At 42.6% G+C, this 15,630-nt stretch overlaps 1 protein-coding gene across 1 annotated transcript in view; it reads right to left on the bottom strand.

Moving 5' to 3' along the window:
- The window catches only part of LOC149441847 (uncharacterized), a 70,606-nt gene that overhangs the window by 50,510 nt on the left and 4,466 nt on the right, over positions 1–15,630 (bottom strand). Inside the window, exon 3 of the mRNA XM_089656830.1 lies at positions 9,754–11,066. Within this exon, the coding sequence (XP_089512956.1) occupies positions 9,754–11,066 (1,313 nt within the window). The remainder of the gene's footprint in view (positions 1–9,753; positions 11,067–15,630) is intronic.

The following is a 15,630-nucleotide window of genomic DNA, read 5'->3' as shown; positions in this document are numbered from 1 at the left end:
GTGAAGCAGCGGCTTGCTTATCTCGGCGTAATTATCAATGAATTTATGGGAATAATTTACCATACCTAGGAATGATCTCAATTCTTTAAGGTTAGTAGGGACTTTACAGTTTAGAACCGCCTCAACCTTCTTCTTTTCTGGGTTCAAACCTTCAGCGGTAACTTTGTGGCCGAGGAAATTTACCTTTGTGCGACACCATTGGGCTTTTCATAGGGATAGTTTAACCCCTGCTGCTTTTAATTGGCCCAAAACGTGTCGAAGTTCTGTAATATGCTTGGCCATATCAGTACTTTTGATCAAGATATCGTCCACATATGCCAACGTCCCCCGCTCGAGGGCATCTGGCATGGCCTTGTGCATAAACACAGCAAATTCATGTCCGGAATTTATAAATCCAAAAGACAAACGCACCCAACAGTACTGTCGGTTGCCAAAACTGAAAGCCAGTTTGTATTGGTCTTCCTCACTCACCTTAATGGTCCAGTATCCCTGTGCACAATCCAAGGCTGTAAAAACTTGGGATCCTTGGAGTTGGGCTAGACATTGGTCTATGTATGGCACAGGCCATCCTGACATGTAAACACGCTTGTTTAGCTGCCGGAGGTCAGCGCACAAATGCCATTGTCTGTTGGGTTTTAAAATACCCAGGATCGGGTGGTTATAGGAGCTGTGGATGGGCTTAATTATACCCCTTTCATGTAACTTCCTGATAGTTCCCGGCTAGAGATTCATAGGAAGCTAATGGCAACCTATACTGTTCTACAAAGACTGGTGGGGCATCTGTATCTGTTTGGATCCTAGCGATGTGTAGGTCAGTAGTCCTACAATCGTAAGAATCCTTGGCAAAGATCTCTTGGAATTCAAGGAGAAGCTCTTGGAGCAGTTGTCGGTCAAGATCATTGGAACATGCATCGGCGAGGGCCACCATCTCTTCCACTAACTCCTTGAATCCAGGAAAGCTTTCCGGCTGTCCTTTCTCATATGCCTGTTCAAGTTTTGTGGTGAGGTCATTGAGCATGTGATGTGTGTTCTCCTGCCATCCAGGTCCCTTAGGGTACTCTTGTTCTTTGATTGGTTGATCAAAGACAATTGAAGTCTCTTCAATTCTACAGATGCCATCTTTAGAATCGAAAGGATAAATGGACTCTACGGTGAAGTTACCTTCTGGTAATGAATGGAACGATTGTTCAGTTAATTGTTCCTCCGATAAATATTCATCGGGGATGAGTCCAATCACCTGGTTAGTGACTCCAAAAGTGTGATACTCGGTCTCTACCGCTAGACCAATGAGGGTCTCCTTGGGTAAGATGATCCTGATTGGACAGATTATGTATGTATGTAAATGTACATCGGGGACTGATGTGTGTTGACTGGGGGTGTATGTGTAATGTTCAGTCCCTCCCCCTGCATTTTATGGGAGAGGCATACTAATGCATCTGACCCCTTCAGTTTATATCCCTTTTTAACTTGGATGGGGAATATGAAATTATTTATGCCCTTAGAAATTGTAATTCTTTGGACTACCTGGACTTCAACAGCATAAGGCATCTGTTGCCGGGATTTTAAGGCTAAGTCCAGATTTTGGTATCTCTCAGGGTCCCCATTTAGTTGACTCCATAAGCAGTTTTTAATTAGGTCGACTTGAGTTGCAAAACAATGTAACACATCATTGCCAAAATAAATTTTAGTTTGGGGATTATCCAAGACTAGGAACACATGGATGGCTGTATTATTCCCTATAGTGACGTTTAGGAGACACCTAGCCATTGAATTGTAATCATCAGAGTCATCAATGGAGTCTGAAATCCAATGACGCTGAGGTGTGGAGAAATGGATCATTTCCATTTCGGTCAGGTGTTTTATCAGCCCATGGCTTACAAAGCTGTGTTCCTGTCTCAAATCTAGTTTGGCATATTTTGACCTATTAAGACCGTTTATCCAGATAGGGATAAATAAATCACTGTTAACCCTTTCAATACCTGTCAAGAATTGGGTGTGATTCCCCCCTTTCCTTGGTTTATCCTCCTGATGAAAAGATATGGTAAGAATATCATCTTGTTTTATTTCGAGGGATTTTAAAAATGTGATCCTCATCTCTTCTGATAGGGTTATAGTCATCAGGTTTGATAACCGTTACATCAGGAAGTTGACTGTTCCTGAAATGGATTTCTAATGATCCAGGCCTTTCTTCCACCAGGTGGCAGTGTTGTCGGGAATGGGGAGTTTTAAGTTTCCCATATTTAATCGGGGTATTTACCTGTGACCACAGTACTTGGTTCACACAGTCAACTATTGTGTTCAGCCTTTTAAGGAAGTCCATCCCAATGATCATGTGGTGCTGGGAGATGTTGGCAATGATAATGGGGTGTCTAAGTTCCTTATTACCCAGTTTAAGTTTAAGCCAGGCGGTACCCATGACTTTTAAAGGATCTCCGCCTACACCAATCAGTGGGCTGTCAAAGCTTTTAAGTTTTGGTTTATTGGGCATGACATTTGCCACTTTGTAAAAATGTTCCTGTGACATAATGGTAGCCTGGGATCCAGTGTCTATTAGGCCGACAATAGAAAGATCACTGGCATCCTGCACCTGTACTGTGGCATAATATCTCCCATCAGATTCAGTCAGCTCATACATGAAATTAGCGTGGTTGAAGATCTGTGGGCCCTTCAATGACATATGATTGGCTCTTATCTCACCGCACTTTGCAGACACATCACCCTTATCCTTCCTGGCTGGACTCTCGGACTGTTTCCAGACGGAAGCACAACCAGAAGTTGGCGTTCCGTCTGGCTTGTCAATCACAACGATTTCTGACAACGTGACCCTATTAGGGGGAATAGATGAACACTGAAAAACAGGAGAGGAATTAATAACCAACAACTGGTCCCCCTTGGCCCGAGAACTAGATTATCCATTAGTAGCGTGTCAAGGACGGGACACACATCTCCTGTCGTCTCACTCAGTGTTCTCCCCTGTTGGTTTAAGGCTTGGTTGCCTGTTAATTCTGTGACCCTTGGTTGGTCACAGAAGCTGCTCCTAAAAAAGGATTGGAAGAATGGTTATTGACAAGCCTGTCCATTTGTTCAGCCATTTTGCTGATCTGCGCCTCTATTTGCTCAATGCGCTTAGAGGAGGCATTCTGGTGATTCTCCCTATTCCTGTACTTGCGGTTGCGTTTCGAACGGGATTGGTTAGGAGACCCGGAGTCAGAACTGCTGCTCCAGTCCCGACTCCATAGCCTTGCTCCCTGAGGTTTATGGCCCTCCCTGTAATTGAGGGGAGCCTGGGGTACTGTATCCTCCCTTTGAGCTTGAGGGTGTTCCTGGTCTTGAAGGAGTCTTTGGAAGTCAGAGTTTCTGTTGAAATTGGGGTTCCTATTAAAGTTGGGGTTCCTATCAAAATTGGGGTTCCTATTAAAATTGTTGTTTCTATAAAAAATTTCTCTGTTGGTTCTGGTGAGTATAGTAGAACCTCCGAGGATACCATTGACCCCTTTGGTTCTCATCACTATACTGGGCATTGTCATACCATTTACCTTTTTCACTCCCACTACCGTATTTCCTTGGCTCTTGCCTCTCCTTCCTCACCCACTGGGTTTGAGGTACAAATCTAGGGGAACCATTGGGTTTACCCCCACGGACTACTTCCGCATAAGATTTCTTCTCCGCCTGCAAATTTAGATTTGGAGGGGAAACGGTAGTGGCTGCCACTATCTTGGGACTATTCTTGTGCTCTCTTTTTATCCCGCTCTCACTGGACTGTTGGATTGAGAACAGATAGTCACTTTCTTTCACCAGCCAATCAAGAGAGCGTCCCTTTCTGTAATCCTGAGCAAGTCCCAATTTTATGTAAGCAGGTAGTGCTTCATAAAATAGAGTCTTGAATTCTGGCTGGTCAGGATTGGGATCCTTCTCAGCCAGGATATATGCATTTCTGAGGACGGCCAGAAATTCTGCAGAGCTTTGGTTAGGACCACACTTTAAATTGTAGGCCGCAGCCTTGGCAGAGGTAACAGTTCTATAAGGCCCAAATTCCATGTGGCACCTATGTTTTACCTCTCTCCAGGACTGATTGGAAAAGGCCTTCAAGGTATCAAAGAATTGCCGGTATTTTTCTTCAAACACCCATGGCAATAATTCAATTTTGGTGCGGTCATCTCTAATGCCTAGAATTTCTAACGCTTGTTCATATGTTTTCATATGTTCAGTAATTTCCAGGGACCCTTTCTTGGTGAAAATAGGAATGGTGTCTTTCAAAAATTTAATGACCTTTGGGGTGTCATATCTTCTGAATGACCCCCGGGACTTCCCTTCCTGCCTATATGAAGCCTCATACTCTTCTTCTGCATGCTCTGGGGTATATCTTTGGAGCCTAGGGGCAACCTATATTCCGTCTCTGTCTCACTATCAGGTACTTCACTGTGATACGGGTATTCCCGTTCATCAGCCTCCTGCTTAACTGGGTTGGTCCGGTTCTGGACCCCAGCATTTATTTGGGCAGTTAACCTCACAATCTGCTCCTCCAGTGTTTTTTGCTCAGATCTTACAAAAGCAAGTTCTGATTGGTCATGCTTATCCCCTGGATGAACATTAATTTCAACAGGAGATATCCTTCCTGATCTAAAGAACTCTACTTCTTTTTTTAAATCCTGATATCTTTTTTTAAATTGTTTCAGTTCCTGAAAACTTTCCTCATATAGGCCTTGAGCACATTGAATGTCTCTGACCAAGCTAGCTTGATGCTCCTTGGATTCGTCTAGACCAGCAATGGGCAAACTATGGCCCACGGGCCGTATACGGCCCGGCGGACCTTTTAATCCGGCCCGCGGAGCTAGGCTCCCGCTAGGCTCCTCTCACAGTCCGCCGTGTAGCATGAAAATCTGTCTCCTATGAGGATCTGTCCCCCTCGACGTATCTGCGCATGTGCCGGAGATCGCCGATCGGCTGCTAATGCCTGAAACGGGCACATGCGCAGATACGTCGAGGGGGACAGATCCTCATAGGAGACAGATTTTCATGCTACACCTGAACGTCGCGGGAACACGGCGAGAGGAACGCGCGGAGCAAAGGTAAGTGAATTGACACAGGGCGGACTTGGGGACTTAATATGGGGGATGAATTACTATATAGGGGATGAATTACTATGGGGGATGAATTACTATGGGGGATGAATTACTATAGGGGGGATGAATTACTATAGGGGGGATGAATTACTATGGGGGATGAATTACTATAGGGGGGATGAATTACTATAGGGGGGATGAATTACTATATGGGGGATGAATTACTATGGGGGATGAATTACTATATGGGGGATGAATTACTATATGGGGGATGAATTACTATGGGGGATGAATTACTATAGGGGGGATGAATTACTATGGGGGATGAATTACTATATGGGGGATGAATTACTATATGGGGGATGAATTACTATGGGGGATGAATTACTATAGGGGGGATGAATTACTATGGGGGATGAATTACTATATGGGGGATGAATTACTATATGGGGGATGAATTACTATGGGGGATGAATTACTATATGGGGGATTAATTACTATGGGGGATGAATTACTATAGGGGGGATTAATTACTATGGGGGATGAATTACTATATGGGGGATTAATTACTATGGGGGATGAATTACTATATGGAGGATTAATTACTATGCTTACTATGGGGGAATATTACTATACTTACTATGGATGACACATACACATCATTCATCTACTCTTGGTCCGGCCCCCGGGTCCAATATATGAACCCATTGCGGCCCTCAAGTCAAAAAGTTTGCCCACCCCTGGTCTAGACGAATACCAGCATGACCAAGCTTCTCCTTCAAAGACTCAATGTCCTGATTTCTGTTTTTCAAAAGGTGGCGGGCTTCTGACAGGTCCTCCCTTAAAGCTGGCGTTTGCTGGGCAGCTCCACTGCTCATAAACCATAACATGGGCCAGGCTTCTAGGAGAAGTCTGTCACGGCTTTTATTATTTTCTGCTTCAGCAAATGCAAAAAAAACCTGACAAACCGACCTTCTTCGTTAAACAGGTCCTCAGAGGTGCTCATAGCTTGCTTTTTATCTTCTGGTACTAATTCCTCAATGTTATTCCCTAAATCTAATCTATTACCGCACATTCTGTATACCTTTGCAAAGCATCGCAGGATTTTCTAGGAGTTTCCTCCTCAACATTCTGGACAGCTACCTTTTCCTTGCTATGCTTGGAAGAGGTGGATCCGTGGTTACTGGATGCCATTTTTATACAAAATATGTTTTTGACAATGGTATAATCACCAGTGCGTTTTGTATTATGGTACGATTTCTTTGGCTCTCAGCAGTGCCTCCAAATTTGTCCTGCGGTGGTTTATGTAAGAATGTATTCTAAATACGTAGGGCGGTGTCCTCTCCCTTAAACAAAATATTGCAGTGCCTCCAGCCGTTAAAATACGGCAAATATTTAATGAACCAATAATTTGGACACCTTAATAATTTGATCACCACTTAATAATATACCTTGAGTCCTTTTAGCCAGGATGATTTCGTACCATAGAAACAAAAATTGCCTTTTGACAAATAAATTTATTTATGTACAAAATTTATATATATATTAATACAAACGCAAAAGACTGGTGATAAATGTATACTTGTACATACAATAAAAATATGACAGGCTAATTCTATATGATCCAACAGTAGATGATTATAGATAATAGTAAATAGAGGAAAAATCTAATTTAGGTATAAGTTGTAACCTTATAGTGCTTCAGAAATTATTTAAAATTTCTCGTGGCCATAGAGAAAAAAGAAAGATATCTCTGATAAATTGCACTACAACAAAACTACCGATCAGTGAAATATGCAATATATACACTCAATACCAAACCAAATACTTTTTAGTGATAACTATGTATATAATCTTAATATTCCTAAACACACAATACAAATGCTATAAGTCTTTGGAAAATTGGAAATATCAAATAAAATACAATATCCTAGCAGTCTCACCACTCCTAGAACCTTGATTTTGAGGCCTCCCCAGTGGGATTCAGTTGGGCCTTCAAATGGTCCTCAAGACAAAATGGCAGCTGGACTCCTTCAGCAAAATGGCCGCAGGTAGCAAGTGAGAGATAGTGCAGTCTTGATTGTAGTGTTTAGAGTAGAGTGTAGATATTATATAAGGAAAGTAGATCAGAAGAAGTAGTTCAGTATAGTCATAGACGTGTCGATAAAAGTCTAGATCAGAAGTATCATAGAAGAAGTTTAGAAGTCTTGAAGTTTAGAAGATTGTTTTCAGATTTTTAAGTGTGTCAGATTTTCAGCTTGATTAAGTGTGAGGTGTATGGCCTTTTTATACCATACAATCCTTTGTTTCAAGGGACCCTCCCAACCGGCTTGTTGATTGGCTGGTCGAGAAGTGTGCGTACCTAGAGATATTCCTCACCTGTCCACTGGGGACAGTCAGGCATCCAAGGAAATTTGTGTTTTAATGACTCATGCTTTGATTGAAACCAAAATGTCTTTAGGTATCAAATATATATGTCTTATCCAAGTATAGTTGATTTCAATACTAATTCTTGGATAAGGATCATAGAAAGATATATGTACATTCGGTTTCTCATTTCCCTGATATTTAAGCTGTTTTGAGATAGCTGATTTCTTTGGAAATGTACAATTGACCCCAATTCATAAATCATCCTATTCTTTATCATTTCACACTTAATTGAGTGGTATGCAATACCCAACTTTGTTGAATATATTTTGGTGTGTGGAAACATACCCTTTATAAGATCCCATTGATATAAACCACATTTTTCTTTGTATCTTAGCTGACCCAGATTTTACCTTGGGCTGAATGTACAGTTCATGGGAATGTGATGGAGAACCTTATCCATTGTTGAGTAATTAAGGTAAATAGACTGGCCTGGAGTTAAAACCTCAGTTCAATAGCATATTGTCACATTTCAAGGAGACGGTTTGTTCATCACACTTTCCAAGGTTTTGTGTGAGCTCTCAGACAATCAGGTTTGGTTCCCCTATTGTCACTTCCAGACCTCGTATATGTTCACCTGCAGAAGTCCAAATAGTGGTGTTTGACTCTATAATTAAGTTCCCTGCAGGTGAAGTCTCCTGGCTTCCCATAGACAATGGTACTTGTTTAGATGACACTTTGCAAGGTCTTAGAAAAACCAGAATCAGATCCCACCATTGTCTTTTCTGGTACTCTTGTTTGATCACCTGTAGAAATTCAAATAGTAATATTGTGTCTTGCACAAGTCTCTTCCACTCATTGTGTGTGTGTGGTAACCTCTTGAAATATCCCTTGAAATTCACCCTAAAATGTTAACCCCTGACAGTCAGCTGGGATTCCCAATTTTGGGATAATATTATTTTTCTTAATAAACAGTCCCCCAAAAGTCACTACAATCCACATCTCCAGTATGTTCTTGGTAGGGCTTAAAGTCCATCCTGAAGATTCTTGTGGTTTCCCTTACCACAGGGACAGACACAGAGGTGGCTTCTCTGTTCTTTGTAGCCTCCCACTCTGTGTGTCTCTTTTGTGTCTTTTCAGTGACTGCAAGTTTCCTTTCTGTAGTGGCACCCTCCCCCAGAATGGCCATCTCTAGCACCAGATAAGCCATGGGCTCTTACTGGATTTCCCAGGTAGCTCTGGTACATCCTCACCGGGTGGTGCCTGACCCATGTCAGTGCCCAACTCCTGTTGGCCAGCTTCCTCCAGTATTCGGACCAGCTGTTCTTTAGTAAGTCCCCTGTAGCTGAGACCCAACTCTCCAGCCTTTTCTTGTAGGCTGGGACGGTCAGAGACTGCAGACATACTACAAGAGATGGTCAGAGACTGCAGACATACTACAGGAGACGGTCAGAGACTGCAGACATACTACAGGAGACGGTCAGAGACTGCAGACATACTACAGGAGACGGTCAGAGACTGCAGACATACTACAGGAGACGGTCAGAGACTGCAGACATACTACAGGAGACGGTCAGAGACTGCATACATACTACAGGAGACTGTCAGAGACTGCATACATACTACAGGAGATGATCAGCAATAACAGACATACTACATGAACATAGCTACAAATTTTCAGAAACATTTCCAGGGACACCTTTTCTGATGAACATCCAGCAAGCCATTAAAGGTAGAGAATGTATTTCCTATTAAATCTATTCTGGAGAATGCCGGTCACATCCGTTCAACATTGTTCTCCATAGACCTCCAAGTGTTTGTGAAATCTCCCACCACAAAATGTACTCAGCCAATCACAGGGCAGGACTCTATTTTTATTCTTCTCCTGCCATCAATGGCCAACCCGGTCCCACACTTCATCCATGTCTTTGGGGGCCTCTGATCTCCTTATGAACTGTTCCTTCCATGATGAAGATCAGCCATGAGTTATACAGGTGAAACTGGAAAAATGAGAATATGGTGCAAAAGTTCATTTATTTCAGTTCAGCAACTTAAAAGGTGAAACTAATATATGAGATAGACTCATTACATGCAAAGCAAGATAGTTCAAGCTGTGATTTGTCATCATTGTGTACCTGTATCTGAGATGTACATCAGGGTGTGCTTCTTCCCTACATGAGAGCTGGGATGTCCAGCAACATTCATCTAGCAGACATTTCCCGCACTCAAGGCACCAATACACCTCCAGGGTTGTGTGGGACCCCTGATGTACAGGAAGACAGGACTTCAATGATGAACATTTCCCTCACTCAGGACAGGAAAGTGGCTTCTCCCTCGTGTGAGATCTCTGATGTGTGTAAAGACTGGTCTTCTGTGAAAAACATTTCCCACACTTAGGACAGGAATACGGCTTCTCCCCTGTGTGAGATCTTTGATGTGTGTAAAGATTGGACTTCACTGAAAAACATTTCCCACACTCAAGACAGGAATATGGCTTCTCCCCTGTGTGAGATCTCTGATGTGTGTAAAGACTGGACTTCACTGAAAAACATTTCCCGCACTCAGGACAAGAATGTGGCTTTTCTTCAGTGTGAGATCTCTGATGTGTGTAAAGACTGGACTTATCTAAAAAACATTTCCCACACTCAGGACAGGAATACGGCTTCTCCCCCGTGTGAGATCTCTGATGTTTATGAAGATTGGACTTCTCTAAAAAGCATTTTCCACACTCAGAACAGGAATACCGCTTCTCCCCCGTATGATATCTCTGATGTGTGTAAAGATTGGACTTCACTGAAAAACATTTCCCGCACTCAAGACAGGAATATGGCTTTTCCCCAGTGTGAGATCTCTGATGTGTGTAAAGACTGGACTTCACTGAAAAACATTTCCCACACTCAGGACAAGAATACGGCTTTTCTTCGGTGTGAGATCTCTGATGTCTGTAAAGACTAGACTTCACTGAAAAACATTTTCCACACTCAGAACAGGCATACGGCTTCTCCCCTGTGTGAGATCTCTGATGTTTATGAAGATTGGACTTCTCTGAAAAGCATTTTCCACACTCAGAACAGGAATACGGCTTCTCCCCCGTGTGATATCTCTGATGTGTGTAAAGATGGGACTTCTGTGAAAAACATTTCCTGCACTCAGGACAGGAATATGGCTTCTCTCCCGTGTGACATCTCTGATGTGTGTAAAGACTGGACTTCTGTGAAAAACATTTCCCACACTCAGGACAGTAATGTGGCTTCTCCCCTGTGTGAGATCTCTCATGTCTGTAAAGATGGGACTTCTGTGAAAAACATTTCCCACACTCAGGACAGGAATGTGGCTTTTCCCCCATGTGAGATATCTGATGTTTATGAAGATTGGACTTCTCTGAAAAACATTTCCCACACTCAGGACAGGAGAAGCTCTTCCCTGTTGGAAGGCCGGCCCGGTCCCGCACAGTCTGAGGTTCCTCAGGATACGAGGAATCCGATGGTCCATCTACACTGGGTGGTGCCGGATGGACATTGGAGGGAGCCGGGTTTTCAACTGGACTATACTGTGTGATGTCCTCATCTTCTACTTTCCAGTCTGGAGACAAAGTGAGACAATCTTCGGAGGTTTTCCTCATCTCCCGGCCATGGACTAAAATACAAAGACAAAGAGGATTACTAGACAGGAGCTGATTGGTTCCCCCAAACCAGGACTCCGCCCACATCAGGCAGCTTGGTCTCTGAGGAGCTTACAATTCCACCCTCAAGGGAACTAGGAAATGGCTCCTCTGATCTCCTACCAGGTCATTTCTTTATTCATGGACCTTAGTCAGAGAGTGAGGAAACAACCAGAACTGTCTTTTATAGGAGGGACAGTGATGAGGGGATTATAGGACGAGGGTCCCCACCCCCTCTATCACTCATCACCATCTTCCCAACACAAGAAGTACTGCACTTCCTTATTTACTCCATAATTTAGTCATGAAGAACAGCGGGGCTGAGCCCCACCAGAGGTCAGAGACTGAGGATGGGGGGAGAACAACCAAGATGAAGACTGGACTGATCCTGAAGACCACCATCATTGGGGTATTGACTCCTCCCTCATTATCACTTTCTGTTTAAGGGTCCAAAGTTGGAGGATGTTATCACATTATTATCACCATGTAAAAGTCTGTGCTCCAATCACATCATCCGATATAAAATGTACAGCTGGGAGGAAATGGGTGTAACAAAAGAGAATCCATATTATGTGTTTATATAGCAGTGGGGGGAGGGGGGAGAGCAGAAGTCAGGACTATGGAATGTACAACATAGAGTATATAGTGCAGGGGTCAGGAGTATGTAATGTACAACATAGAGTATATAGTGCAGGGGTCAGGAGTATGTAATGTACAACATAGAGTATATAGTGCAGGGGTCAGGAGTATGTAATGTACAACATAGAGTATATAGTGCAGGGGTCAGGAGTATGTAATGTACAACATGGAGTATATAGTGCAGGGGTCAGGAGTATGTAATGTATAACATGGAGTATATAGTGCAGGGGTCAGGAGGATGTAATGTACAACATAGAGTATATAGTGCAGGGGTCAGGAGTATGTAATGTACAACATGGAGTATATAGTGCAGGGGTCAGGAGGATGTAATGTACAACATAGAGTATATAGTGCAGGGGTCAGGAGTATGTAATGTACAACATAGAGTATATAGTGCAGGGGTCAGGAGTATGTAATGTACAACATAGAGTATATAGTGCAGGGGTCAGGAGGATGTAATGTACAACATAGAGTATATAGTGCAGGGGTCAGGAGTATGTAATGTACAACATGGAGTATATAGTGCAGGGGTCAGGAGGATGTAATGTACAACATAGAGTATATAGTGCAGGGGTCAGGAGTATGTAATGTACAACATAGAGTATATAGTGCAGGGGTCAGGAGGATGTAATGTACAACATAGAGTATATAGTGCAGGGGTCAGGAGGATGTAATGTACAACATAGAGTATATAGTGCAGGGGTCAGGACTATGTAATGTACAACATAGAGTATATAGTGCAGAGGTCAGGAGTATGTAATGTAAAGCATAGAGTATATAGTGCAGGGGTCAGGAGGATATAATGTACAACATAGAGTATATAGTGCAGGGGTCAGGACTATGTAATGTACAACATAGAGTATATAGTGCAGGGGTCAGGAGGATGTAATGTACAACATAGAGTATATAGTGCAGGGGTCAGGACTATGTAATGTACAACATAGAGTATATAGTGCAGGGGTCAGGAGGATGTAATGTACAACATAGAGTATATAGTGCAGGGGTCAGGAGTATGTAATGTACAACATAGAGTATATAGTGCAGGGGTCAGGAGTATGTAATGTACAACATAGAGTATATAGTGCAGGGGTCAGGAGTATGTAATGTACAACATAGAGTATATAGTGCAGGGGTCAGGAGGATGTAATGTACAACACAGAGTATATAGTGCAGGGGTCAGGAGTATGTAATGTACAACATAGAGTATATAGTGCAGGGGTCAAGAGTATGTAATGTAAAGCATAGAGTATATAGTGCAGGGGTCAGGAGGATGTAATGTACAACATAGAGTATATAGTGCAGGGGTCAGGACTATGTAATGTACAACATAGAGTATATAGTGCAGGGGTCAGGAGGATGTAATGTACAACATAGAGTATATAGTGCAGGGGTCAGGAGGATGTAATGTAAAGCATAGAGTATATAGTGCAGGGGTCAGGAGGATGTAATGTACAACATAGAGTATATAGTGCAGGGGTCAGGAGGATGTAATGTACAACATAGAGTATATAGTGCAGGGGTCAGGAGTATGTAATGTACAACATAGAGTATATAGTGCAGGGGTCAGGACTATGTAATGTACAACATAGAGTATATAGTGCAGGGGTCAGGAGGATGTAATGTACAACATAGAGTATATAGTGCAGGGGTCAGGAGGATGTAATGTACAACATAGAGTATATAGTGCAGGGGTCAGGAGGATGTAATGTACAACATAGAGTATATAGTGCAGGGGTCAGGAGGATGTAATGTACAACATAGAGTATATAGTGCAGGGGTCAGGAGGATGTAATGTACAACATAGAGTATATAGTGCAGGAGTATGTAATGTACAACACAGAGTATATAGTGCAGGGGTCAGGAGAATGTAATGTACAACACAGAGTATATAGTGCAGGGGTCAGGAGGATGTAATGTACAACATAGAGTATATAGTGCAGGGGTCAGGAGGATGTAATGTACAACATAGAGTATATAGTGCAGGGGTCAGGACTATGTAATGTACAACATAGAGTATATAGTGCAGGGGTCAGGAGGATGTAATGTACAACATAGAGTATATAGTGCAGGGGTCAGGAGGATGTAATGTACAACATAGAGTATATAGTGCAGGAGTATGTAATGTACAACACAGAGTATATAGTGCAGGGGTCAGGAGAATGTAATGTACAACACAGAGTATATAGCGCAGGGGTCAGGAGTATGTAATGTACAACATAGAGTATATAGAGCAGGGGTCAGGAGGATGTAATGTACAACATAGAGTATATAGTGCAGGGGTCAGGAGGATGTAATGTACAACATAGAGTATATAGTGCAGGGGTCAGGAGTATGTAATGTACAACATAGAGTATATAGTGCAGGGGTCAGGAGTATGTAATGTACAACACAGAGTATATAGTGCAGGGGTCAGGAGTATGTAATGTACAACATAGAGTATATAGTGCAGGGGTCAGGAGTGTGTAATGTCCAAATAGAGTATATAGTGCAGGGGTCAGGAGTATGTAATGTACTACATACAGTGGATATAAAAAGTCTGCACACCCCGGTTAAAATGTCAGATTTCTGTAATGTAAAAAAATGAGACAAAAATAAATAATTTCAGAAGAGTTTTCCACCTTTTCCATCGGGCAATATTTGCCCGATCTTTCTTGTAAAAACGCTCCAAATCTGTCAGATTGCGTGTCATCTCCTGCGCACAGCCCTCTTCAGATCACCCCACAGATTGTCCATCGGATTCAGGTCTGGGCTCTGGCTGGGCCATTCCAAATCTTCCATCTTCTTCTGGTGAAGCCATTCCTTTGTGGATTTGGATGGATGCTTTGGGTGGTCGCAATGCTGAAAGGTGAAGCTCCTCTTTGTTCAGCTTTCTAGCAGAAGCCGGAAGGTTTTGTGCCGATATCGACTGGTATTTGGAACTGTTCATAATTCCCTATACCTTGACTAAGACCCCAGTTCCAGCTGAAGAAAAACATCCCCATAGCATGATGCTGCCACCACCATGCTTCACAGTGGGTATGGTGTTCTTCTGGTGATGTGCAGTGTTGTTTTTGTGCCAAACATATTTTTTTTGAATTAAGGCCAAAGAGTCCAACCTTGGTTTCATCAGACCAGAACACATCTCCCCACATGCTTCTGGGAGACTTCAGATGTGTTTTTGTAGAATGTAGCCGAGCTTGGATGGTTTTCTTCCTAAGAAAAGGCTTCCGTCTTCCACTCTACCCCATAGACCAGACATATGAAGAACACGGAGATTGTTGTCACATGGACCACACAGCCAGGACTTGCCACATATTCCTGCAGCTCCTTTCATGTTGCTGTAGGCCTCTTAGCCGCCTCCCAGACCAGTGTTCTTCTCATCTTTTCATCCATTTTGGAGGGACGTCCAGTTCTTGGTGAGGTCACTGTTGGTGATGTCACTGTTGGTGATGTCACTGCTGCACCATATTTTCTCCACTTGATGATGACTGTCTTCACTGTGTTCTATGGTACAGTTATGTTCAAAATAATAGCAGTGTGTTGAAAAAAGTGAATAAAGCTGAAAATCCCTCTAATCCTTTTATTTCCATCCACACAAATGCATTGGGAACACGACACATTCTATTCCAAATCACAACATGAAGAAAAATACATCAAATTTGTGTTGTTCCTCTAAAAAAATGGAAGAAAAGTGAATATTAGACGGTTCAAAAAAAATGGCCGTGTTTGTATTCTTCTTTACAAACTCAAACATTCACTATATAAACTGAGAAATGTTTGAAGATTTTGCTTTCCTTTGAATGACTTCATGAATATTTGGTTGTAGTCGCACTGTTTCTGAGAACTGCTGTACATCTGTGTTGCATGGAGTCCCCCAACTTCTGGCCCCTGTGATCAGGTATTCCAGCCCAGGATGATTGG

This window comes from Staurois parvus, unplaced genomic scaffold (assembly GCF_062004578.1).
Source record: "Staurois parvus isolate SC_StPar_1 unplaced genomic scaffold, SC_StPar_1.0 ptg000941l, whole genome shotgun sequence".
NCBI lineage: Eukaryota > Metazoa > Chordata > Amphibia > Anura > Ranidae > Staurois > Staurois parvus.
Note: the sequence above shows the minus strand (reverse complement) of the source record. Positions and strands in the feature narration are given on the sequence as shown.